We start from the raw sequence: 25,985 nt of genomic DNA, 5'->3' as shown, positions 1-25,985 counted from the left end.
CCTCTACCTTCACCCTACGTTGCATCTCCTTGTATTCTTGTCTCCGGTCTCTTGGGTCCTCTCAGTGTCTCATCTGTTCTTAGCTATCCTCTTTCCTTGTATGATTTCCTGTACTTTGAGGTTCCACCACCAAGTCTCCTTCTCTCCATTCCTACGAGAAGACACACCAAGCACTATCCTGCCTCTCTTGGATCATTTTGGCTGTAGTGGTCCAATTTTCTGGAAGCGTCTCCTGTCCACCGAGAGCCTGTCTCACCTCTTCTTGAAAAGCCGCACATTACTCTTACTTTCTGAGCTTCCACCGCGTTTCTCTGCTCTGCCTTAGTGTTCTTAATCTTTCTCACTACCACCAGAGTCATTTTACACACCATCATCCTGTTTTATCAAGATAAACTCTCCCCAACTACTGCTTTACAGTCATTACTCTGCTTTAGATTACATCATCTGCACATGATGTAATCTACCCGTGTCCTTCTACTGTATCTCCGCTCTTGTAAGTCAACCTATGTTCCTGCCTCTTCTGGAAAAAAAGTGTTCACTACAGCCATTTCCATCCTTTTGGCAAAGTCCACCACCATCTGTCCCTCTAAGTTCCTTTCCTGGATACCAAATGTCCACACCACTTCTTCATCACCCCTATTTCCTTCACCAACATGTCCATTAAAGGTTATACCAATCACAACTCTCTCTCTCTGCCTGGGATGCGCTCAACTACTATGCCTAGCTCCTTCTATAATTTGTCTTTCTCTTCAAGTTCACAGTCTACATGTGGGGCATAACCACTATTTACATTAAAAACATTCACCATTTGAAGTTTCAGCCTCATCACTTGAGCTGACATTCTTTTCACCTCCATTTTACATTTTTAACTATTGCTCTTTCCATCCACACCATGTTAAAATAATTTGAACCCTACTCCTAAGCTTCTAGCCTTACTGCCTTTCCACCTGCTCTCCTGGAAACAGTTTCTCCCTAATCATCATGTCAACCAACTCCTTAGCTTTTCCTGTCATAGTCCCAACATTCAAAGTCCCTACTTTCAGTTTTAGACTGATTTCCTCTTCCTCTTCTCTTTCTGCCTATGAACCCGCTTACCACCTCTCCTTTGTCTTCAGCCCAAAGTAGCTGAATTTCCACCTGTGCCTTGTCAGTTAACGCCGGCAATGGCGGTTGCTGTGAACTCGTCCCGCGACCGAGTCGGCTTGACAGTCTGTGGATGAACGCTCAATTGTTTGGCGAAGCTTTAAGCTGGATGCCCTTCCAGACGCAACATTTATCCAGCTTGACATTTATATGGGCTTGGGACTCACCTACAGTTTGCAGTGGCTTGTGGTCCCCGTAGGGAGGCATTGCTGAATCTAAATGACTAATTAATTTTAAGTAATTCCACTGAGATATACTGTATATGTGTGTAATTGTCTTGTATTACCTGGCCCACACTCCACTGCCCTTGCTGAATGCTGTGGAAGTTCTGTCCTTGTTTGGCTGACATCATGTTCTGCTGCATGTCCATGTAGCTGCCGTTAGGTACAGTCATGCCTGACATCATGGCCCCTCCTCCCATCATGGTGCTGTTGAAGCTCTGCTGTTGAGGCTGGCAAATGTGTATTCCTATAGCACAAACACACAATAGTCCAATGATTTGGAACATTAGCCCATTTTTACTTTGATCTTCATCAGCATTTATTTAGATTCCAGGCGGACAATGGAGGTAGCTGAAAGCCCTTTATCCTTATTTCCATTTCTAATCCTCTAGATCAGTCGGTGTAATCACACAGCAATATAATCAATGTGCAAATATAAAGGCAGCATAAAGCTACTGCCTGCTCCCCTCAACGAACATGTCACAGTGGTTTCCCCACACACTCTGTGTATGAACACTAGCATGTCCATGCACATGCATATGCAGTCATACATGCAAACATACACCAACATTTTTTTCCACATAATCAAAGGAGGAGAGGAGAGTAAGTCTGCTTTAACTTCTCTGGTGATGTGGGACACCAGAAAATGGACCTTACTGCTTTTCATCACACTGATCTTTCATCTGCCGTCACTCTGATCTGCTGTTATGATTATTGTTTGGGTGTACTGTAAGTGTATGTGCATTACGCTACCACTATGTATGCATCTTTGTTATCCAGGATGCTCTACAATTTGTGTACAACAATATTGTAATGGTTTTCATTCATCCAACATTAGTCTGTATAGTCTGATGTAGTCATGTAACAATTCCTAAAAATTCAACATGACAAATTTGATTATCCCTTCTGCCAAGCATAAAACTGTAAAGGTAATGTTTTGATTGGAGTGGTGAGTTTGTGCGTGTGTGTGTGCATATGTTTTAAATATTACCGTGCCCTGTAGCAGGCTGTTGCTGGCTGTGTGGCTGACTGCCCACTGAGCTGGCGGCATACAGAGACAGGATAGAGTCTTTAGATAAGAGCTTTTTCTCCTCTGCCCTTATGGTGGTACAAGTGGAGGTAGAGGAGGAAGATGAAGAGGTGGAGTGATCTGATGGCTGAGGTGCTCTCTTGGAATCAGGCTGTTGGGGAGAAGAGAAAAAGACAAAAAAGGTTTTCCTTCAAAAATGTATAATAAGGCTTGTACATTTTCACCCCCTTCCAATGAAAACTGGATTGACAGGCTAGTGCTTAGGTAGCTGTGCCTGAGCAGAAAAGAATTCCTGTAATCATGTGCAATATTCTTTAAGTGGAAGTTTTTGAGACAGCTTAAGGTATATGTTTCCAGAATTGAACTGAATTCCAACCTGCGTTTTGCGCATTTAAATGAGTTACCACTGTACATGGTGACGTAAAAAAAATGTTTTGCCAATGTGCTTTATTGCAGCATTATTACTGCTGCTCGTAATAATGTGTCACAGAAAAAAGGGATACTGACTGAAATAACAGTAACGAGAGCTACATTTTAGTTCAATATACAGAAGAAAAAATAAGACATTTCCTCTAAAAATACATCTGAATTAGACTGCCTCCAACACTATTAGTTAGACTCTCAGTACAAGTGTGCGTGCATGCGTGCGTGTGTATGTGCATGCATGAGTGAAGTGTGAAGTAAAAGGGGAAGTGGAGGCGACTTCGTGGATACGATAAGAGGAGACAGTGTGAGAAACTGAAAAACACACACAGACACACACACATACCACTTTGAGAGTATGTTGTGCTCAACTACTTAGCAGGCAGTGCTGCACTCCTCTGCCTCACTCAGCTGACTCTCTTTGACTAGAAGAGGGGAAGACACAAGCAAGCCAAGCGCTAGAGGGAGTAGGGTAAAAAGGAATATGGAGAAAGCAAATCTGGGAAGAGGGGGAAAAACTTGGGAGAAGGAGAGGTGGGTGTGATGGAGGAAGCACCAGAAAATAAGAGAAGGCAGAGGAGAGAGAAGAAAAAGATAGAGGCAAGGAGGGAGGATGATGGGGAGAGACATGTAGGGTAATGGGGAGAGGATCACGAGAGCGATGAGGAAAAAAAGTAGAGGTTGAGAAGGGTGGAGAAAAACATTGTTTGAATTAAAATACATTGGGGCAGTGTTTAAACGGAACATCTAATACAGGGGTCTGCAAACCGCGGCTCTCGAGCCGCATGCGGCTCTTAAGCGCCACCCTTGTGGCTCCCTGGAGCTTTTTCAAAAATGTATGAAAATGGAAAAAGATGGGGGAGAAAAATATATTTTTTGTTTTAATATGGTTCTGCAGGAGGGTAAACATGACAACAAACATTCTTAACGTTTTCCAATGCTGTAAAAATGTGTGGAATAAATATTACATTTCAACATTTCTGTCAACGAAGATTTGCGTCATAGCCTGCGACGCGCGCTTCTTTGAGCTCGGCGTGGCAGGTGGCTGTCGCAAACAAACCGGCGGGTCTGTGATGGGCCATGGATCGCGAAGGGAAAAAGACAAAGATAGCTGAGGATCGAAAGCTCAGCTTGCCCAAAGCCACAAATGGAGCGAAATTGAAAGCTTCGCAACACCCGAGAAACTTGTGTTTGAAACATGGAATGCTCTTCCTGACAGTTATAGGAACATGAGGAAATATGCATTTGGAGTATTATCCATCTTTGGATCAACATACGTGTGCAAGCAGATATTCTCAAACATGAACTACAACAAATCCAAATACCGCAAGCGTGTCACAGATGAGAGCTTGCAGTAATGTCAAGATTACAGTTACATCTTACATGCCCGATGTTGAGAAGCTGTCCAGTGATGTCCGAAAACAAGTCACATTAAACGGGTAAGAACATATTTAGCAACAACGTGTCTGTTTTTATCAAGTGGTTTCTGATTTTTGTCAGTATATATTTGGAATGACACATAGGGGTATTATTGTGTTTTGATGCTCAGGTCCGAGGATGGCTGCACTGTATTGTGCGTGTCAAAAGAAGAGGATGCTGCTTTTTACCTTGCACTGACTTACTTAGCATTTGTAGAAAATGAAAGAGAAGAGGATAATGCACAGAAATTGAACTTAAACTGTATTATTTTAATCTTATATACTTTACCTTTTCAAAAGGCTGCTGTTTTATTATTTAAGCAGGCTGCGTTTTAATTGCAGGCTGTGCATTATTTTATTTTATTAATCGAAATGAAACTGGCTTATTTTCATAGTACTTACCTTTTCAAAAGGCTGGTGTTTTATTTTTATAATTGCAGGCTGCGTTTTATTACACTCTGTCTGTTGCCCAGATAACGGGCAAAAGAGAAGAGGATTGTTTGTATTATTGAGGATTGAAGACGACTGCATTTTATTTCCATGGGGAGGTCTGAAATTACAGGAGGCATGTTTCATTGTTCTTTTTGAATCCTCAAAATAAAAATGACATATAAAAATGGTTTTCTTTATTGTATTTCTATAATTTCATCAATGCAACAAAACATAACATCAATAATGGAAGTTAAACTCATTTGGATAGTAGTCTAATATAGACACTTACAGCATGTGTTGCCTTCATTATAAGCTTTATATAAGGCTTTTAATTTTTTGTAGCTCCAGACAGAGCTTTTTTTGTCCAATACGGCTCTTTCAACATTTTGGGTTGCCGACCCCTGACCTAATAAGATGGATAGGCATAGGCTGCAGCTAGAAACACAGGCACAATTATTTGAAGAGATGCCAGTGATGGTGTATCTTCACCAAAGCATGATGCTATTAATAGCTGCAGCACATACAGTACGCAGAAAATGTAAGGAAAATTATCTTGAACTAATTCACCCAATGTCAGCCTATAGAACATGAGTCAACCATAGAGCAAAGCCAATTTGTTCCAAAGATAATTCACACATCGGAAACACACGGACTTCAAATTATCATTGACAGACAGACATTAAGCTTCATTCTTTCCTGGAAATAATATTTGTAGAGTGTAGGCTGTGTCTCACAAATCCTTGGAGCTGGTGTAGTCTGATGCCTAATAGAACAAGTTGAGTAATAAAAACTGCTTGGAGGAATGACAAGTTTAATTAAGTTTGCATTAAGATATGGAAACTAACTATTTGGTGTGCATAGCTTGGATTATGACGGCTAATTAGGATTTTGGTTTGAAAATTTGTGCAATTTGCCAGCCTGGAAGCCAAACTAATATGCATCCTCAAGATTAACTGTTCCTGCTGATAAGTCTCGCCCCGTGTTCCCATTCAAAAAAGTTTTCTAGCCCCCTAAAGGATGTTACAACCATCCATCCATCCATTTTCTGAGCCGCTTCTCCTCACTCGGGTCGCGGGCGTGCTGGAGCCTATCCCAGCTGACCAAGTATTAGAAAAGTAATGCTATGACAGTATTACAGCATACTACTTTTACACAACCATTTGAGTAATATTATATCTGTCATAATTTCAGTTTCGTGTGTCATAATTCATTTTGACCTTTGGGAGAGCACATTCTCTTTTCTCCGGAGATTAAGTACCTGCAAAAAGTGTCCAGCCGACCTTTTAAATCATGTGGGATTTCATGACTGCAGTCAGAATGTGTTCTTCCCTTTCACTTGTGCTTTCTTTTTGTTAAATCCTGCACAGCTTACTGTATATTATATGGTGATTGGCCAGACCTTCAGTCACTGTTCAGGCAATCATTGGCCAATCTACAACTCAAGCATGAACATTTGATTGGTCATAATATATTCATTCACTATTTACTCCTTTTCTACCGTTTATATGTTCAGAGTTATGGGTCAGCTAGATCCTATCCCAGCTTAATTAGGGTGGGAGGCAGCATACACACTGCACGTGTTGCCAATTAATCACAGGAAATAACAGTAGTTCACAACAGAAAGATTTGGAGAGCAACAAAGAAAGATCCTGGTAGTGACATTAATAACAACCTCCATAAGGCACGAGTGAAGGTGACACAGAGTACTGTTTGCAAAAGACTTCATGAACAAAAGTACAGAGACTACACAAGAAGATGCAAACCACTCATTAGCAAAAATAATAGACAAACATACATCAGTGAAACACAGTGGAGGTAAAGTCATGGCTTGGGCTTGCATGCCTCCTTCTGGGACAGGGAGGGGAAAGAAGTAAAAGGTTTTAGACTTACAAAGTCAATGTTCAGAATTAAACGCTATAGAGCATGCAGTTTGCCCAAAACAAAGAACAACTAATGGGTTGTGGCCTGAAAGCCTGGAAAAGCATCACAAAAGAAGAATGCAAATGTTTGGGGATGTCAATGACGCAGCCTTGATGCAGTTATTGCAAGCAAATGATTTGCAATTTAATATTCAGTCCTGAGTCACATTAATCTGTAGCGTCTGTCCCAACACTTTTGCTCACCTACTAATTTAGTGTTTTGTTACAAATAATGCTACGTTAATGTAATCTTCTAAGTTATGTATCAGATGCAGCGATAACTACATAAACATGAGAATGCTGATTTTGTCTCATTCATCATTTAATGTAAAACCCATATATTCCAGTAAAGAGCTAAGAATAAATACAAATTAGCCTCACCGTTCAAATACAGCTGGAGGGAGTCAGTCCATTTACAAAGAACCATTAACACAAGTGGGCAATTTCGAGTCTTCAATTACCATAATATGCCTGTTTTACCCTAACAACTACCCAAGTATGCATGTTTTGTTCTCTGGGAGGTGGCCCAAGCACCTAGACAAAACAAACAGTGCAAGGTCTGAGCCATCATTCGGAGAATGAAATAAGAACATAACTTCTGCAAGCTGAAGCCACCTACCTCATTCAAACCTGAGCTTCAAAAGAAACAAAGTAATGAAGTAAATAGTCACAAAAGCTGCACTCTGCATCGGTACCACAGTATATGGAGCGGGGTGATCCATCGTTCATTTTCATGAGACAGGACTACTCCCTCAAAACAGGCAAAATTAAATAATGAGGTGTAAACTGTCCTATCATTCTATATCCTTTGTGTATTTTGACCAAATAATTTTATAGGCCTTTTATTAATATACCTGGGAGCTGTTTTGAATGTGGAACATCCATAATATGTCTCCTTTAAGAGAACAGTTGAGGCAAACAAGAAATAAACTCCAACAGTAAGCATTTGAACTTGAACAGACAGAATGAGGCCACTCATTTTGTTCTTTCGGTCACGACCCACAGCTCGTGACAATAGGTGAGGGTAGGAACGTAGATCAACCAGTAAATTGAGAGCTTCGCCTTTCGGCTTAGCTCCTTCTTCACCACAACAGACCGATACAAAGTTTGCATCACTGCAGACGCTGCACCGATCCACCTGTCGATCTCCCGTTCCATTCTTCCCTCACTCTTGAACAAGACCCCATGATAGTTGAACTCCTCCAATAGGGGAATGATCTCATCCCTGATCTGGAGAGGGCAGTCCACCTTTTTCCGACTAAGGACCATGGTTTCAGATTTAGAGGTGCTGATTCTCATCCCAGCCCCTTCATACTCAGCTGCGAACCACTCCAGTGAGAGTTGGAGCGCACGGCCTGATGAAGCAAACTATACCACATCTTCTGCAAGAAGCAGAGATGCAACACTGAGGCCACCAAACCGGACCCCCTCTACACCTCGGCTGCACCTAGAAATTCTGTCCATAAAAGTTATGAACAGAATCGGTGACAAAGGGCAGCCTTGGCGGAGTCCAACCCTGAATGGAAACGAGTCAGATTGACTGCCGGCAATGCGGACCAAACTCTGACACCAGTCGTACAGGGACCGAACAGCAAGTATCAGGGTGTTCGGTCAGCCTCGAGGACCCTGCCGAGCGTGAAGAGCTGATCCACTGTTTCACGGCCAGGACGAAAACCCACACTGCTCCTCCCGAATCTGAGATTCAACTTCCCGACGGACCCTCCTCTCCAGCACCCCTGAATAGACCTTACCAGGGAGGCTGAGGAGTGTAATCCCCCTGTAGTTGGAACACACCCTCTGGTCCCCCTTCTTAAAAAGGAGGACCACAACCCCAGTCTGTCAATCTAGAGGCACTGTCCCCGATGTCCACACGATGTTGCAGAAGCGTGTCAACCAGGACAGCCCTACAACATCCAGAGCCTTGAGGAACTCCGGGCGAATCTCATCCACCCCCGGGGCCTTGCCACCGAGGAGCTTTTTAACCACCTCGGTAACCTCAACCCCTTCGGCCACCGCCTAGCTCACACTGCACCCGACCTCTGTGGCCCCTCCCACAGGTGGTGATCCCATGGGAAGGGGGACCCACGTTACCCTTTCGGCCTGTGCCAGGCCGGGGCCCATGGGTGCGGGCCCGGCCACCAGGCGCTCGCCTTCGAGCCCCACCTCCAGGCCTGGCTCCAGAGGGGGGCCACGGTGACCCACGTCCGGGCAAGGTAAACCTAGATCCATATATTTTGTTCGTCATAGGGGGTTTTGGAGGGTATGTACTGTATATTTGCTAATCTGACATCATACGCCAGTGAACAAGAGAAAAAATTCACTCCTACACACACTTGCACACACACGCGCACGCACACCCACATAGCGTGTGATATGTTGGGGGCTCCTAGCAGCACATTGTGTAACAGAAAGCCTCTACAAAAAGGCTCCATTCTTTTCAACCAATGCTGTGTTGTATGGTGAATTACCATCTCTCACAGCATTGTCGTCGCGGTCGCTAGTCACACACACACACACACACACACACGCGGATGCACGTATATACACAAACACACCAACCTTTGTCCTCTATGGGTTTCCATCACTGCTTGAAACACCCATATACACCCCTCTGTTAGACCATCTGTGTCTTTAAAGCTCTAGTAAAATTGTTTGTGTGGATGTGTACAAACTAAAGAAACCTGAACAAAGAGTTACGACAGAAAAGAGTGGAGGGGGGGAAATCAATCACTATTCACCAGTTCATTTAATCACTTGTCTTCCCCATTCAATTTCTTCACGCAACAATCCCTCTTCAGCAATTAACTGCAGTGCCTCTTTTTCCTAATCCCTATCTCACCCCAGTGCTTTTCCATTTTTCGTCACAGTTTAAATCCTGTTTAACACTGAAATTGACCACCTGAATAGGTCAACTAGCAATTTACTTCATGTTCTCTTCACTCCCAAAATACCGAACAATCTTGTCTGCCTTTCCATTTACTTGTATGCTCTTGAGCTTCAAGATCATCTTTGCTTGAGTTAATGTTTGTAATCTTATTTTCTCGAGAAAACAACGACACTGCCAGAAGAAACGCTTCAGTTACGATTTTATTACAGCTACAAAGTGGCTGTTACGGTTTCATGGTTTTAATTAGTGTACCCACACCAAGGAGGGTTTTAACAGCAGTAAAAATGTAATATTAATGGCTGAATTCATCGTAAATTGCCTTGTTTAGGGGCACTTGTTTGACATTTTGCTGATTTTATGGTCTGCTGCCTTCAGAATTCATTTCTGTTAATAAATGAATTCTTAATCCACAACTCAAAGTGTGAAATGAAAACAAAATGAAACTGCCAGCAGGAGTCGAAAAAATACAGTATAGTTGCTATTTTGCATCTTTCAAGATTACCAACGACTCCTGAATAAATAATTTAAAAACTATGAAAATTTCCCAGAGTAGGTTTTTAGTGGTGCGGCTGAATCAGTGGTAGTACAGTAAAGCCTCGGTATTCACCCAAGCCCTGCTGCAAGAGTGAAAAAAATGCAATAGATGCCCTCCCCTTGAATTTTTTAATAATTGCCTACTTTAATTGTTTAACTCTAAATACACCGCAAACCAAGATGCCAAAACAGATATAATTTCAAAACCGTTTTATAACATCCATCCATCCATTTTCTGAGCCGCTTATCCTCACGAGGGTCACGGGAGTGCTGGAGCCTATCCCAGCTATCTTCGGGGAGGAGGCGGGGTACACCCTGAACTGGTCGCCAGCCAATTGCAGGTCACATTTAAGCAAACCATTCACAATCACATTCACACGTCTTATAACATTACCCTTAAAAATAAATGACTTACAGATGATTTAATTTAGAAAACAAAAAAATGCACCAGAAGTGCACGTTTATGCCACCCCTAAAAATACCAACTGTCAAGCAATAATGAGACCTCCGTAGTTTGTTAGCTACAATAGCCACCCAACAGAGCAAAAACATGCACATGTTTAAAAAACAACAACAACAACAAAAAACACTCACAGTCACACCTACGGTAGGTTAATTGAAGTCTCCAAATTGCCCGTAGGTGTGACTGTGAGTGAAAATGGCTGTTTGTTTATATGTGCCCTGCGATTTGCTGGCGACCAGTTCAGGGTGTACCCTGCCTCTCACCCGAAGATAGCTGGGATAGGCTACAGCTCGCCCGCGACCCTAGTGAGGATAAGCGGTACACAAAATGGATGGATGATCTGATCAGTCAAGTAACAGCAACAATAATTAATCGGCAGCTAAACGACTATCAAAATAATAGTTTTTCGCAGCCCTACTTGCGAGGTTACATTGTAACTGCTATGACACTGAACCTGTGGCGGCTTCTGATATGTGCAATATGTGTGACCGTACAGGGTGGCATTTTTAGAAGGGGGCGGGACGGGTTGGGAGGAGACGGCAATGTGAAATGGTTTTATAGTGGCATCATGTAAGGGGAACTTGCGCCCCCTTTGTGGACACATCATAAGAGGTCTTCAAGGATTTCGCTAATAAACGAAGTGAGAGGGTATTGTTGTCACGAATGTATGACGTTTTAAGATCTATGTATTTGGGGGGGGAGCTAATGTTAGCCCATTGTTGGTAGAAAGTGACTTAAGTGTCATGGCCATATTTTTATCTTATTGCCTTGCTGAGTGGTGAATTAAGAACAAGCTAACCAATTGACAGAGGACTCGGTATTCCTCAAAAATCAAACATTCCACGTGGCGACTTTCTCCACTTTTTGTGGTTCAAAGGAATTAACATGACATCAAAGTAAGAGTAAGTTTGTATTTGTACAAAAATGGTCAATGTTTGTGTGTCGGTCTACTAAAAGGTTAAACACTAAAAGTACTCAAAGTGCATTTAAATGCGCTTTAATGTTTATTGATACTATTCTTGTATTAATAGTTGAATTATTAACGTGACAGCACATGAATTTACATGTTAAATTCATGCATGTTTCATATCAAAATTATATTTCAAGACCATTCAAAATATTTTGGGGCATCTTTTGCCACTGAAGATGATGCACAGCCATCTGCCTCCAGTGCTCATATATAGCTTATTATTGCAACAAGGTCCTCTTAACTGTTGATTCACTGTTTCTTTAATTCTATATATTATTTGCTCTTGCTGTTATGTTCGATTTTTTTTTATTTCCTTATCCCATTGACTGACTTTGTAAGATCGGCCGTTTCAAGGATATATTGATTTTACAAAATAAAAAGTCTGGTAGAAAGCCTTGATACAATCTGCTGAGTGTGTGTCTGCATTTTCACAAAACATACATTATTGAAGAGATGTTGCATTTTTAGACAATGCCAGTGTGTGCTTGAGTGCCATTGCTTCATCGGCCTCAGTAGATTCTCTCTCAAGCAGCCAGCATACACAGACAACCAGATGATGAAAGACTTTGTGTCTGTGTGTATATTACCTTAGCCTGTTGTGTGTTGTTGGTGGAAGGAAGAGGGTTGGAGATCATTGGTCCAAAGATGTCCAGTTCATCACTGATTGTTGAACCTTTACCTTGACCATCTGGAACATCTAAAAGAGAGAGGAGGAATGTTGTTATTGCTGAAAATTAACTTGTCCTTCCATTGACAAAAAGACAAGTTTTTGTGATTTAGAAAGGAAATCCATATTTTCCTTCAGCAAAAAAACACCTATGGATTTCAGTTTAAAATTAAATTCAAGTCCCAATTTTTTTGTGTTAAATACAATGAGGTGACTACCTACAGTTGAACATGAGAGCTTTAAAGAAAAGAGGTAATCAAAAATAATTTGCAAGCAGTAGGTAATGACCATCATCTCCAAGTGGAGAAAATATGGCACAAGTGTGAAATTACCCCTTGCAGGACATTGATCTAAAATGGACTAAAAGACCGCAATGTTGTAGCTGGGTTGTCAAGCAACATAATATAAACTTTCTGGCAAGTACAGTACTATGCTCTTTTCTTTGTGTTCTACAAGAGAATCTCTCATGTCACCCAAAAAAGTACAGAACAACAAGACCACCAAAATAATTGCATTTATACATTTGTACTTCGATTTATAAGACCAATAGTTCCTGAATCATTTGTGGAGAACATGCCATATTCAAACAGATTCCAACCTGAAAATACTCAGCTATTATAAAATCAAAATGTGCATCAACAAAGTACCATTTCATTGCTGTATTGAAATATTACTTTAGATGTTGTTTTTATTTCTAAATACAGTGGTGCCTTGAGATACAAGTCACCTGACTTATGAGTTTTTTTTTTTTAGATACGAGCCGTCGATTAGCCCAAAATCGAAATGAGTGCTTTATGGCAGCACGAGACTCCACTCACTTGAAAACAAGCAGTTATTTTATTTAAAAAAAAAAAAAAAAAAAAAAAAAAGGCTTCAAGTTGTACATTGCCACTACTAGTTGGAGTTCACTTGAAAACTAGCATAACACAAAGAGAATGACACGTTGTGCATTTGAAACAACAACAGCCTCCAAGTATACAAGTATGATGGAAAACACCACAGCCACACAGGCTAACAATTAACATCACACAAAAATGAAGTACATTAACACCAGCTGGGTGTTTAAAACAATTTGAAGCTGTGGACAAGAAATCACTGGAGAAGTTACTGAGGTCTACAGAAGACGTGAGTCATTGATATGGAGGATTCCCCTTGAAAGCATATCGAAAAGCACGAATAACATTATTAAAGAAGAACTGATTGTCATGTGCAAATGTTGTTACTGTATGTTTGTGCACAATGCCGTACTGTTGAGTGTAAGTTTACTACTAAAAGACGTACAAATTTAATTATTTGATTTTTTTTGTAGGAGGGTAAAATGTACGTAACAGCTACAACGCGGGTATTCTCTTATATTAAGTAGAGTGTATTGTTCGTGCAGAACCACGTGTTCATTTGTCATGAATTTGCAAATTTGATGAAATTCGGTTAGACAATTATTTATGTACATACAGTACAGCTCTGGAAAAAAATAGGAGACCATTTAAAAAAAAAAAAAAAAAAAAAAAAGACCTTTTATTTTTCTGTATTTTGCCCATGTTTTATTTTCTGCAAATAAATGCTCTAAATGACAATATGCGTATTTGGGATTTGTGATTTATGTTGTCAGTAATTTATTTAAAAAAAAAAAAAAATTGTTCGAAGTAAAATCAAAACAGGTATACGGGTATGTAGCCAACCTTTCTGTTAATGCTGCATCTTTTGCAGATAATCAATTGATATTCAGATTTTTATCCACATTTGTAAGTGGGTTGATGGAGATGAGCTGCACGGAGAAGAGGGCCCATCATCATCATCATCATCATCTCTGCCATTTTCACAATGAAATGGGGCTGCTTCGAGAGTCCTCTCAATTTTTCTATGGAAACAGACCAACTGTACAAGATGTGGGAGTGTTTTGTAAACATCCAGTATTGTAAACGCCCCCACCCCCAAACACAAAAATGTCACTCATATAAGTATGTGAAAGTGGTCACATGCTTTTACTGTTACATGTAATGGTCAGGTGTCCTCCTATTTTTTAAAATATTGGTCACAGTGTTGTGCTGCAGTGATGCATCCAATCGGAGTGTGTTTCCAAACAGCAGTGTGGAAGAAGGTGCTTTATTAATTATTAACGGCAGTAAAATCTCATGTACTGTGTATATAAGTCTATACACCCCTGTTGAAATGCCTTTTTTTTGGTGATGTGAAAAACATTAACAAGATAAATGTTTTACCATTAATGTGAACTAAATATAACCTGTAGAAAAAATATTAAATATTGTAGAGAGGGAAAATGAAAAACAAAACAAAAAAACAGCAAAGACAATGTGGTTGCACAAGTTTGCACACAACCCCATTGAAACTAATGCACACCCTCTTATAACTAGGGATTTAATAACCAATAACATTCAAAGGCATTAAATGTGAGTCAACATACTCCTGCCACTATTTAAAGCACCTCTGATGAACCCTAAATTAAGTTCAGTTTTTCTAGCAGAGTCAGGAGAAAGGTAGGAGGCCCACAGAAACACTGAAGGAGCTCGTTTCCTGGCAAGTATTAGCTGTTTAGTACTGTATTGTGACAACAATCTCTCCCCTCTTCATATACATACTTGAAATCTCCCAGGCAAACATGGGAAAATGTGTTATGGTCTGATAAAAACAAGGTTAAAATGTTGGCGCAAACAACACTGCTAAACACCAAAAGAACACCATACCTACAGTCAAGCATGGAGCAGCATCATGCTTTTGGGGTGTTTTTCTTCAGCTGGAACTGAGGCCTTAGTCAAGGTGGGGGACATATGAACAGTTCCAAATAGCAGTCAGTGTAAGCACAAAACCTCCAGGCTTCTGCCAGACAGACAAACATGTCAAGACAAGCCTACTAGAAGAGGTGAAATTTAATCAGAGGCACTTTAAATGTAATGGAGACAGTTGTGTGCTGACTCACATTTAACATTAGTTTCAATGGGGTTGTTTAATTCTCAACACAGCAATAGCCCCAATTATAAGAGGGTGTGCAGACTTGTACAACTGCATCACATTACTTACCCTCTCTAAAAGATTTGTTTTTCTAACACGTACTATAAAAACTCTTACTGTAAAAAGTACAGCATTTAAATTAATCCAGTGAATGAGTTAAGTAAACTACTGTATTTTTTAAGATTACTGATTACAGCAACATACTGGAGAAAATTATAGCATTTTACTGGATCACTGCTGCCAGTAAAATACTGTAATATTTAAAAATACTGCCACGTTCTTGACTTATGTATGAAATCTCATCCTGTCAAAAGGACTGTGAGACGCTGTATGTTCCACATTTCTTGTACAGATTTTTTGCTTTGTTTGGCTTTGAGGTCAACAAGCATTCTTAGTTTCACTGAGGTGAAGCTCAAATTGGTTCAAAATGTCACGGGTCTGAATTGAGCATGTGACCTATGTTGCATGTCATACAATATCCTCTGAGCATTGAATCATTACAGCCATTCTGGCAACACGTATGTCATATTTTAGCATACGTTACAAAATCAGCTCTCTCCTAAAAACAACATTTCATCATCAGAAAAACCTTTTCATTTGTATGTAACTCATACAGCACTGTGCATATTTTCACAGTCCTCAGAGCATCTCTACTTCCACAGTTCCTTTAGCTATGCCGCTGTTCTAGGTGGAAGCATTCTTAAGTCTTGTAAAGAAACTAAAAGTACACATTTTTCTCAATTGAGTAAATTAGCTATTTGATTTCAACAGAAGTGGGTGAAGAGCAAAGGGTGTTTTGTACATAATTTTTCAAAACGTTATATTCCCCAGACTAGCATAAAGTAAAAAAAAAATATCTGATATTTTTCATCACTCATATTTTATATCTTTAACTCTGTTGTCTGCGGCCAGGTCAGCATTGCAAATGACAATTTGTTCTCATTTGCCTTATCTGGATACATAAAGGAAAAAAATAATAATTATATATCAATAATCACTCACTGTTAAGACTAGGCATGTCCAATACCACTTTTTTATCAGACCAATACAAGTATGTGTATTCACTCGAGAACTCACCGACACAGAGTACCAATAACACTAGTACTTTTGATACATACAATTTCAAATAACACAATGACAGATAATTGTGAACAAAGACCTTTCATTCTTTCTGACGTACATGATGAGTCGCCGACGTGTCAATACGCCACAGTTTAGCACCAACTACAGGCAAGGAGGACTTACTCGAGTGTCAGATTTCTTTTGCCTTAAGTGTCAGTGGCTCATGTCAGCAGCCTTGTAGAGTACCTGATACCTTGAAATAAGGCTGGTATCGGCTCAGAACGACACCTTTGAGTGGTACTCGCCCATCCCTAGTTAAGACCAAAATCATCCATACCCATCATTTCCTTAAGCGAATGCGTCTCTTTTAGCTGGAAAATGACAGAAGTGGCAAAAGAATGTAGGACGTTGTGCTTCTTAAATAAAAAAAATAAAAAAATGAAAATAGTCAAATATACACATCCTGTTTTGATCAGGCAATTTTGAAGAACACAATCGTTTGAGCCGTTCTGAAAGGTCGTAGTCATTTCTAGTCCAAAGGACAGGACTCAAATCAACTATAAATTTAGAACAGTAGTTATAACTGTACAGAGGAATGGTAAAATACATTTTTTTTAATCAGTAACTAGTTTTTTGTCACATACTTGTGCCATTTCTAGCTAAATGATATGCATTTGCAACATGCAACTAAATTTGGCCAGGGTAGCTACGATTTTTGCCTTAACTTTATAAACTACAACAATACTCCAGCTTTTTAAGGTGGGAAAAAAATAATTGTACATTTAAAAGAATTTGTCATTCGAGCACACCATTTTGTATTCAAAAAGATTTGTGGAAAAAACGTCTCCAACATACCAGGCCACCAAATATTATCACTCTTTCAGCTTAGATGTCTTGCCACCTCTCTATGCAATATCTAATATATTACTTATGGAGAAAAAAATGTGGGGCTGTAGAATTATAATTAGCCACTTGCCTGGTCAGGAACTGACCAAACAATTGATACTGGAGGATCAGACCATAAGTTAGGATGGCACATAGTAGGCATGTTTGGGAGGCCTTTTCTCAACGATACAAGAACACAGCAATGTAAAAGCATGCCGTATTCAATGTTAATAGATCATAATATAATAAGACCATATAACAAAAGCTTTCTCCATAACTGATTTATCCTGACTGCATTCAACTGTTCTCTAATGTCAGACATTAATCGACTACAAATGACAGCAATATTCATCTAGAACTGTAATTACTTCTTTTCCCATATCGAGTTCAATTTGCATATCTCACACATTAGACAGCAACTCAACACACTTTGTCACATTATTACATTTTGGAAATGTTCTTATGAAAGTGTGAGAGGGTTTCTCATGTCTTACCTAGGCCCAAAAGGTCCACAGCAGCCTCTTTACTTTTCTTGGGACTGGCTCTAGACTCCGACTATGTAAAAAAAACAAAAAACAAATAGCCTATCAAAGTATGCCTTACAATGTCAATTGCACCATGGCAATATTGTTTGATAATAAATTGGGATAAATAATTGAATGTACCACAGACGCAAAGCGCAAAAAAAGACAGGCAGATTCAGTGACGAAAGGTATCAAAATACATGAACAAGGAAGACACAATAGGGAATATATTGATGCAGAAATCAAAGAGAAAACTGATGTGGCAGAGCGTAACAAGGGTGACTGCATGGGGTTTAAGACATCTACAAACACAATTCTGCCCCCAACAAAAGATCGATGGGCCACAAACTCAGTACCGTTCCAATTCCAGACAATGACAACAATTACAGTATCTACGTCTAATCAGTAATGTATTGGCTGTGAATTATGTGGAGGGACTGCAGAAACAACAGTGGTGTCCTGAATCACAGTAGGAAGCCCCTTGGTCAACTGTGGAAAATCATTGTTTTGTAGGCTCAAAATAGTTAATTCAATTAAGTAGCCTAACACAAACTGAAGGGAAAAAAAAAAAAAACCATTTTCATAAAAACACTAAATGACACCGCAACTTAATAAACAACAAACAATTTTCAGTGGTTGTTTTTTTTAATTGGTTGTCAAGATATCTGGTACACTGTAAGACTATAAAGTTGTTACATTGCCTAAGGTCAGCTTTTCAGTTAACATAACTGCTGCTGTCTTGATTCATTTGGCTTGGCAAATACTGTACATCAGCAATTTGTTAGGTTCGGATATTAAGTAAAATTAAAATACCCTTATTATGTCTACAAAATCACACACACATACTTTGTTGTTTTATTTGACAGCTACCGGTACTTAAATTATAAAACAAATTACACAGGTAATAAAACTACAACTACAGCAGTACTGCAAACATGATTTTTGGATTGAATTGTTGTTCCTGCAGAAGTTAAAATATTATATACTGCAAAACAGAGATATATGTCTAAGAGGGATGACAGACATGTTGAAATCAAGAATTTAAAATAAGTAACCAAGAAATGTACCAGTACTAAAAAGAAAAAAAAAGAAAGAAATAAATAAAAACTACTTAAAAGCATCACTAAACACTCTCACTCTGTAGGTACATAAAGAACATTACTTCCAGAGGAAAGGTGCATATAGGTGAAGCGGAAGTAATCTGCCAGGGGCAACCCGATAGTGTTATTCAACTAAGATAATGTTGCGAAATGTAACTTTAACCGTAGCTGTTGTGAGGCTGAAACAAAATGGAAACAAGAACATTCTACATTTATCTATGCATACAAAGCTTAATTTCCTGCTGTATAACCTGGGGAATTTGCATAGAATTTGCATATCTGTCTGTATTTGACAAGACCACACTAATGTCATGTTAGTAAAACATGTTGAGTTTTCTTACCCCAGAAAGAGTTTTTTCCCAGGAACAAACCTCTTGTAATTAGTTATCTGGGGTGACATCGAGTGATGTCGCCAGGAAAAAGTCAGCGAGGGACTGCAAGAGACTGTCACAATCATTTCTTTTCGAAGTGGAAAAGAGGAATTGGAAGGGAGGAGAGAAATCGATAGCGTTTCACCTCGACGTGAATAGAGTCTCAGTTGATGGCGAGGTGCTGCATGCTGGCTTTAAAGGGGAATGCAATGCCTGAAATACCTTCTGTCGCATCTGATTGTTGTCACATCCACACCGGACAAACACCTTCACAAATCTGTCACACTTAACTGGGTAGGGTGTTTTATGCCTGATATACACGACACGAGCTTCAGACATTTTCAAATCCAGTATTAAGCTACTTTTTTGTTTTGTTTCATCTTCAGCCAACATAGAAATACCCAGAGATAGTGTAGAATAATTAGGATTGGGGAAACCTTCCAGAAATGGTAATCTAATTTATAAATATTCATAAAGCACATGAAACTGGACCTAAGATCCACAGCGTTCCTGTGGCATCCGAATTCCATTAAAGCATGAGAGGGTACTTTTATATTTAAAAAAGCTCTCAGAGCTCGCAGACCCTTCGCCAAGGCATTTTTTCTGTGAAGTCAACGAATGAACACGTTATCTAGAATAAAAATAGCTAAAATGCGTTAAAATGATTAATAGTATTATTACATTTCTGTCTAATGCGTAATCTGTATAAAACCTAATTTCAAATTAAAGTGGACATATTGTGAAAAATTGCAATATGATTAAATTAGGCAGCATGGTGGATAGCACATCCGCCTCACAGTTCTGAAGACCCTGGCCTCACCGGTGTGGAGTTTGCATGTTCTCCTCGTTCTTGCGTGGGTTTTCTCCGGGTACTCCGGTTTCCTCCCACATCCCAAAAAACATGCACGGTAGGTTAAATGAAGACTCTAAATAGCCCGTAGGTGTGAATGTGAGTGCGAATGGTTGTTTATATGCGCCCTGCGATTGGCTGGCAACCAGTTCAAGGTGTACCCTGGGTCCTGCCCGCAGTTAGCTGGGATGGGCTCCAGCATACACGTGACCCTGGTGAGGATAAGCGGTGTGGATGGACGGATGATTAAATTAGGCAGTGCTGGCTTCACACAAGGTAAGCAGACCTGCATTGAGTTTTGTTGGATGCACAAATTAGAGTTAGCTTGGAGGGTGAGTGTCTGAAGTAAGCAGCACTTATTAGATTGCTCAGTTAAATTGTTGAACTTGCTAACTTGTGTGGCACGTGTTTGCTTTTGGTGATGTGTCCATGTGTCACATACGCTACAACACTATCAGTTTTTGTTTGCCACAAATTATAATCCGCTTGGCATTTTTTTGACAAAACTATCGCCAGGTAGTTAGTTGATCACAAATATATGAAGCAATAAAATGACAAAACCAAACAAATGAGGATGTATACTAAGCAGAGAAAATGGTCAAAATGATTGATGGCAAAAATGACAGCTGACACATGAAACTACAATACATACAGACAAAAGCACAAAAAGCAGAATCCGCATGCACACTGTGACATGACCTTTCAAATTTGTAGATTTATGGCAGCCCCTGCAGCTGCTAAACATCTTCAATAAGGGAAAGTGGATGTAATGGCATGTAAGTTATAATTTTAAAAAAAAATACCCAGTTGTTTGGTTTTCATTATGAAATTCAAAGGGCGCAATAAAAAAAAAAAAAAAAAAAAATATATATATATATATATATATATATCCATCCATTTTACATACCGCTTACCTAACCATGGTTGCGGGTGTGCTGGTGCCTAAATATGTATATATTATATAATTGTATTCAAATATTTAATATATTTTAAAAATTCATATTCATAGTGCATTGAACCTTTACTAGAAAACTAGGGGGCTGACCAAAATTTTTGCACCTTCAAAGCCAACTGTCAAGGGGTGGTTTAGTTTATTGCCCCTTCAAAACAGATTGATAGTAGTTTTTCAGTTATTCCATGAAAATGCTATGCTATGACTTACTTTTCTCATTTTATTGCTGAAGTGACAAAAATACCTGTCACAAAAAGGAATTTGCATCCAGTGATACTGCAATTAGTAATCGAGTATTCGACTGACAATTCTGTCTTGGTGGTGGAACCTCAAAGTAAAGAAAATCATACAAGGAAAGAGGTTAGCTAAGACGAAGTGTGGCACTGAGACGACTGAGGAGAGGAGGAAGGAATACATGGAGATGGCAGAGGTGGCAAAGTCCAAACGAGGCATATGATGACATGTATGCTGGGCTGGACACTAAGGAAGGAGAAAAAGATCTATACAGGTTGGCCAGACACAGACAGAGAGAGAGAGAGAGAGAGAGAGAGAGAGAGAGAGAGAGAGAGAGAGATGGGAGGGAGGGATGGTTTGGACACATCCAGAGGAGAGATAGGGAGTTTATTGGTTGAAGGATAATGAGGATGGAGCTGCCAGGCAAGAGACCTAGAGGAAGACCAAAGAGAAGGTTGATAGATGGAGTGAGGGAAGACATGAGGGCAGTTGGTGCTAGAGAGGAGGATGCGGGAGATAGGCTTACACGCTGTGATGACAAACCAAAAGGAAAAGAAGAAGGATATTTTTTGCTGAAAACAAAAACAAAGTTCATCAGTTTGACCTTTAAATATCTTCGTAGTGTATTGAGATTAATAAAGGTTGAAAGGTTTTGCAAATCATTGTATTCTGTTTTTATTTACATTTTACATTGCATACAAACTCATTTCTGCGTGGACAGGGTCTAAGAGAATTTTGTTCAAAAGATCTTTTTTGGCATCACTAGCATGTCTTTGATTACGGACAAATGGTTAAAAAAAAATTCTATAGTAGTATACCAAAGGTTTTTTTTCCATAATGAAAAGAAATACATACTGTATGTGATAAATATATTGAGAGTTACAGCCCCACTGAGTAACACTGTCCTTAATGCGTACAGTACAAAACAAAGGTCTGATTGTCAGAGGAAAACAATGATTCAGGGAACAGCAAACAACGACGGGGGGATGAAAAACAAATAGCGAAAGGACAGGAGCAGGAGACGAGCGCTTTCAACTGGCTAGCAGGGAGAGCAAGTGGCCAAGAGGGGATGAATACAAAAGGGACAGGAAATACAGGACAAATAAGAGAGTGAGAGAGAAAAAAATGAGGGCATTTGAGGGACATAAAACAGAGAGCGCAGCAAATGAGTAAGTGGGCACTGTTCACATTAGATATTCTGCAAGGGCATGCAAGTGAGTGAATAGCCCCCTCTTACACAGTTGTGCACAGTTTGTGGCACCATCATTTTAAGGTAGCATCACCACTGTATGGAAGCCTGTGTAAATTTGCCCCATTTGAATAGATGCTGTTGAAACGTTTGGAAAATGCCACACTCATGCTAGGGGGACATTTCACCGGATTTTATAAATGCTGTATAATCCATTAAAAGGGATTGCCACTACACTCCATTAACAGCAATATTGTGCAATCTTAATCGCTGTGAAATGAGGCTTACGACATTATATGTCTTTTCATGGACAGTTCAGCGAGACACTGTAGTTTGGCCGTTCTGTACAGTTTTGCACGTTTTCCTTGTATTTGTACGTTGAGTTAATTGATGACTAAACTGCTCATATGTATGAATGAATGTGTGAATGTGTCTCCTCCCTGGATTGCGTGATTTGAGGAGTCAAGCATTATAGACTGCAATTGATTCTTTAAATAACAATGTTTGTTCAAATGTACAAGATTTTGTTGTCACCACTATGTTGTCTTTGTCTGACTTGTCACTCATGTTTTTATGGATCAGTTTAATCTAATGTTACAGATATACAGCTCTGGAAAAAAAAATTAAGGGAACTCTGCAAAATTATCAGTTTGTCTGATTATGACCTCGTTCACTAACCGTTTGACGCTAAAATCTGTGATTTATAAACATGTATTCGTACCTCTTCGTACGCTGCGAACAAAATTAGAACCCTAATTAGACCCTGCGTACGGACAAATAATGCAGGATCAGCATTTGAAAAAAAAAAAAAACATGCACATTATCCATCCATCCATTTTCTGAGCCGCTTCTCCTCACTAGGGTCGCGGGCGTGCTGGAGCCTATCCCAGCTATCCTCGGGCATGAGGCGGGGTACACCCCGAACTGGTTGCCAGCCAATCGCAGGGCACATACAAACAAACAACCATTCGCACTCACAATCACACCTACGGGCAATTTAGAGTCTCCAATTAATGCATGTTTTGGGGATGTGGGAGGAAACCGGAGTGCCCGGAGAAAACCCACGCAGGCACGGGGAGAACATGCAAACTCCACACAGGTGGGGCCGGGGATTGAACCCGGGTCCTCAGAACTGTGAGGCTGACGCTCTAACCAGTCGTCCACCGTGCCGCCTATTAACACCATCAAAGAGAATAATAAAAATGCCATTAGCTAGATGAGTCAATAATACCAAAGATAGACACCTACAGTGGAGTTTGAGACAGAAAAAAATGGTGTGGCTGAAGGGAAAGAAAAGAAGGTCTCCTTAAGTGACAGACGAAATATAAAGAAGGAAAGAATAGTGATGCAGGGTTATAGGACAAGAATGTTGCTTGTGAAGTAACAGTGATGAGAGATGGAGGGAGGGAGAAATAGGCATAGAGTGTGGGAGGATATAAACAATGAGGATGACACAAGAAAAACAATGAAAGAAGATCGATAGCAGGTGGAGATGACGACAGCGGGAAGGAGGAGGTGGAAGAAAATAACGACAAAAGCAATGCTGATGAAATTAAGACATGGAAAAATGTGTGCTGGATTGCTGTAGTTCTGTACCATTCACCACAGCATGTTACTCAACTGGCTATGCAAACACACACGCACACACAGTATTTTAGTTGCCACATGATGCAAACATGTTGTATATTTTCACATACCTGCACTTACACTCACAGGCATATACATCTAATTTGTTTCGATGTCAGAATAGGCTTTTCCATAAAGAAATATTGGAATTTGAATTCATCTGTTAATGTTCGTGGTCAAATCCATTGTGACCATGTCTTCAACCTCCATGATCACTCACTGGTGTTGCTTCTGCTCGCCCATCTCCATGACTACAAGTGGTCAAAAACGAGATTCAAACTAAGAACTACCTTGCTGTGCAGCAGCTGTTCTCACCACATGCTGCACTGTGCCATAAAGGCTCCAAAGGGACGAAAGGTTCTGTGTCTGTGAGGGGCAAATATGCAGCCATAGGAGGAAGGTTATATAATACAATAAAAAATACTGTCGAAGCAAGACCCCAACCATTTGTTTTGATAAAATATGGTGAATTAAAAATAATCACCAAACTAACTCGGGGCCGCTCCTTTAAAAAATTGTCTGTAATGCATTCTAGTTGGGAAAATGTCCTCACGGTAGAACCCTTAATATCAAATCCATCATTCTCTTCAGTCACTGACTCCCTTGCTTTGATTCACTATCTCTCATCCTTCATTTCTCCCACCTCTCTCTCGCTCATCTTCCTTTTTTGCTCTTCTTATGTCTGTGGCTCTCTTTACAGACACTAAATCACTGTCATCCCATTAGACTGCCGGCATATGTTGTCTTTTTCTTTGAGTTCATGAATAAATTATCAAAGAGAACAAGATGCTGCTCCAGTTCATGGAAGGCACTTGGCTTGTCAGATATACAAATGAGAGTGATTTTGAATGAGTTTGTGGGTATTGTGAGTCTTTGTTCGTTCAATACATGAGGATGACAGGAGTGCTTCATCACTAAGGCATGACTTGACTAGTGCAGTCGAAAAACGCCTGGGTAACAGTCGCAAAGTGCAATGGCCAAACAAACAGATCTTTGGCTGGTCAGTGTTTGATTGATGGTGTAAGGGGCATGCAGACAACCAGCAATCTGTGACTCATAACGTTACACCGCCCATCACAGCAGTGCTCTTTGAGGTCTGGCAGTCAGAAGGATCGATAGCTTAGCCACAATGAGGCTAATCAATACAATGGATTTGTACTGCTAAAGGAGAGCCAATCCTGCCTCCAAGAAAAGAAACGCATGCACAACGCAGACACAATCATAAATACACACATGTATCCTCCCCCAACTGGCACAATCCCCTGCTGTTATGTAGCAGAGCATACATGCCATTGAGACTGTTATATACCAGCTACTTAAAAAGAAGGAACCATGTCCACTGAGCTGGTTGGCATTTATAAGTATTGTTTTGTAATGAACAGGATACAGATAGACATGATAGCTTGAGCTTGTCTTTGACTGGTTTTAGCCTGTAAGTCAGTCTGATAACAATTAAAATACTACAACATCCTGAAAAGTATTTCTGATTTGTAGTGTGATGGAAACAATTGAATTCCCGGATTAAAGATATGTTCACAGTAGTGCCTGAAAAATTGGAAATCTAACAAAGAACTACTCACTTTAGCAAATATATTGTTTTAACATTGTCCAAATATGTGTTCTACAGATTGTATACCATCTTGCATCGTGCACAGTATGTAACAACGTCGAATCCCAGCAGCTCAGTCTCAAGTCTCACTCAGTCTTTAAAACAACCTGCGGAAAAATGCTATACCTCAATAACCAACTTGACAAAATATTGTTTCTCGGTGGCAAAATGATTGGCCCTCAGGTATAACAATGAACCACTGGCAAAGGCACGAATGTATATATTGTGCCAGGTTTGAGAATAAAAAATCCACCCCTATCAGTTGGAAGCAGGGTAAATAAAAAAAGAAAAAAGATTTGAAGCAGAAGAGGACATAGAGTAGATGCAGTATAAACCATTCAAGAAGGAGCAGGGACAAGTGGTTTATGGGGAACATTAGACATAAAATTTCATGCTGGTCAGGCATCAAGAAATGTTTGAAACGCATATGAAGAACAATATTCACCCACTTCGCAAGTGCATTTGCAGTGTATTTACATTGGAACTAGCAAAAATGTTTTTCTATATGG

General features: G+C 39.9%; 1 protein-coding gene across 2 annotated transcripts in view; it reads right to left on the bottom strand.

Moving 5' to 3' along the window:
- The window catches only part of LOC133485363 (stromal membrane-associated protein 1-like), a 76,405-nt gene that overhangs the window by 12,680 nt on the left and 37,740 nt on the right, over nt 1-25,985 (bottom strand). For both annotated transcript variants that reach the window (XM_061788927.1, XM_061788928.1), the window contains 4 exons: nt 17,516-17,576; nt 12,028-12,137; nt 2,356-2,545; nt 1,430-1,611 (listed from right to left, as the gene is read on the bottom strand). In XM_061788927.1, coding sequence (XP_061644911.1) covers nt 1,430-1,611; nt 2,356-2,545; nt 12,028-12,137; nt 17,516-17,576 — 543 coding nt within the window. The remainder of the gene's footprint in view (nt 1-1,429; nt 1,612-2,355; nt 2,546-12,027; nt 12,138-17,515; nt 17,577-25,985) is intronic.

Source organism: Phyllopteryx taeniolatus, chromosome 11 (assembly GCF_024500385.1).
Source record: "Phyllopteryx taeniolatus isolate TA_2022b chromosome 11, UOR_Ptae_1.2, whole genome shotgun sequence".
NCBI classification, from domain to species: domain Eukaryota; kingdom Metazoa; phylum Chordata; class Actinopteri; order Syngnathiformes; family Syngnathidae; genus Phyllopteryx; species Phyllopteryx taeniolatus.
This window is presented reverse-complemented; position numbering and strand designations above follow the sequence as displayed.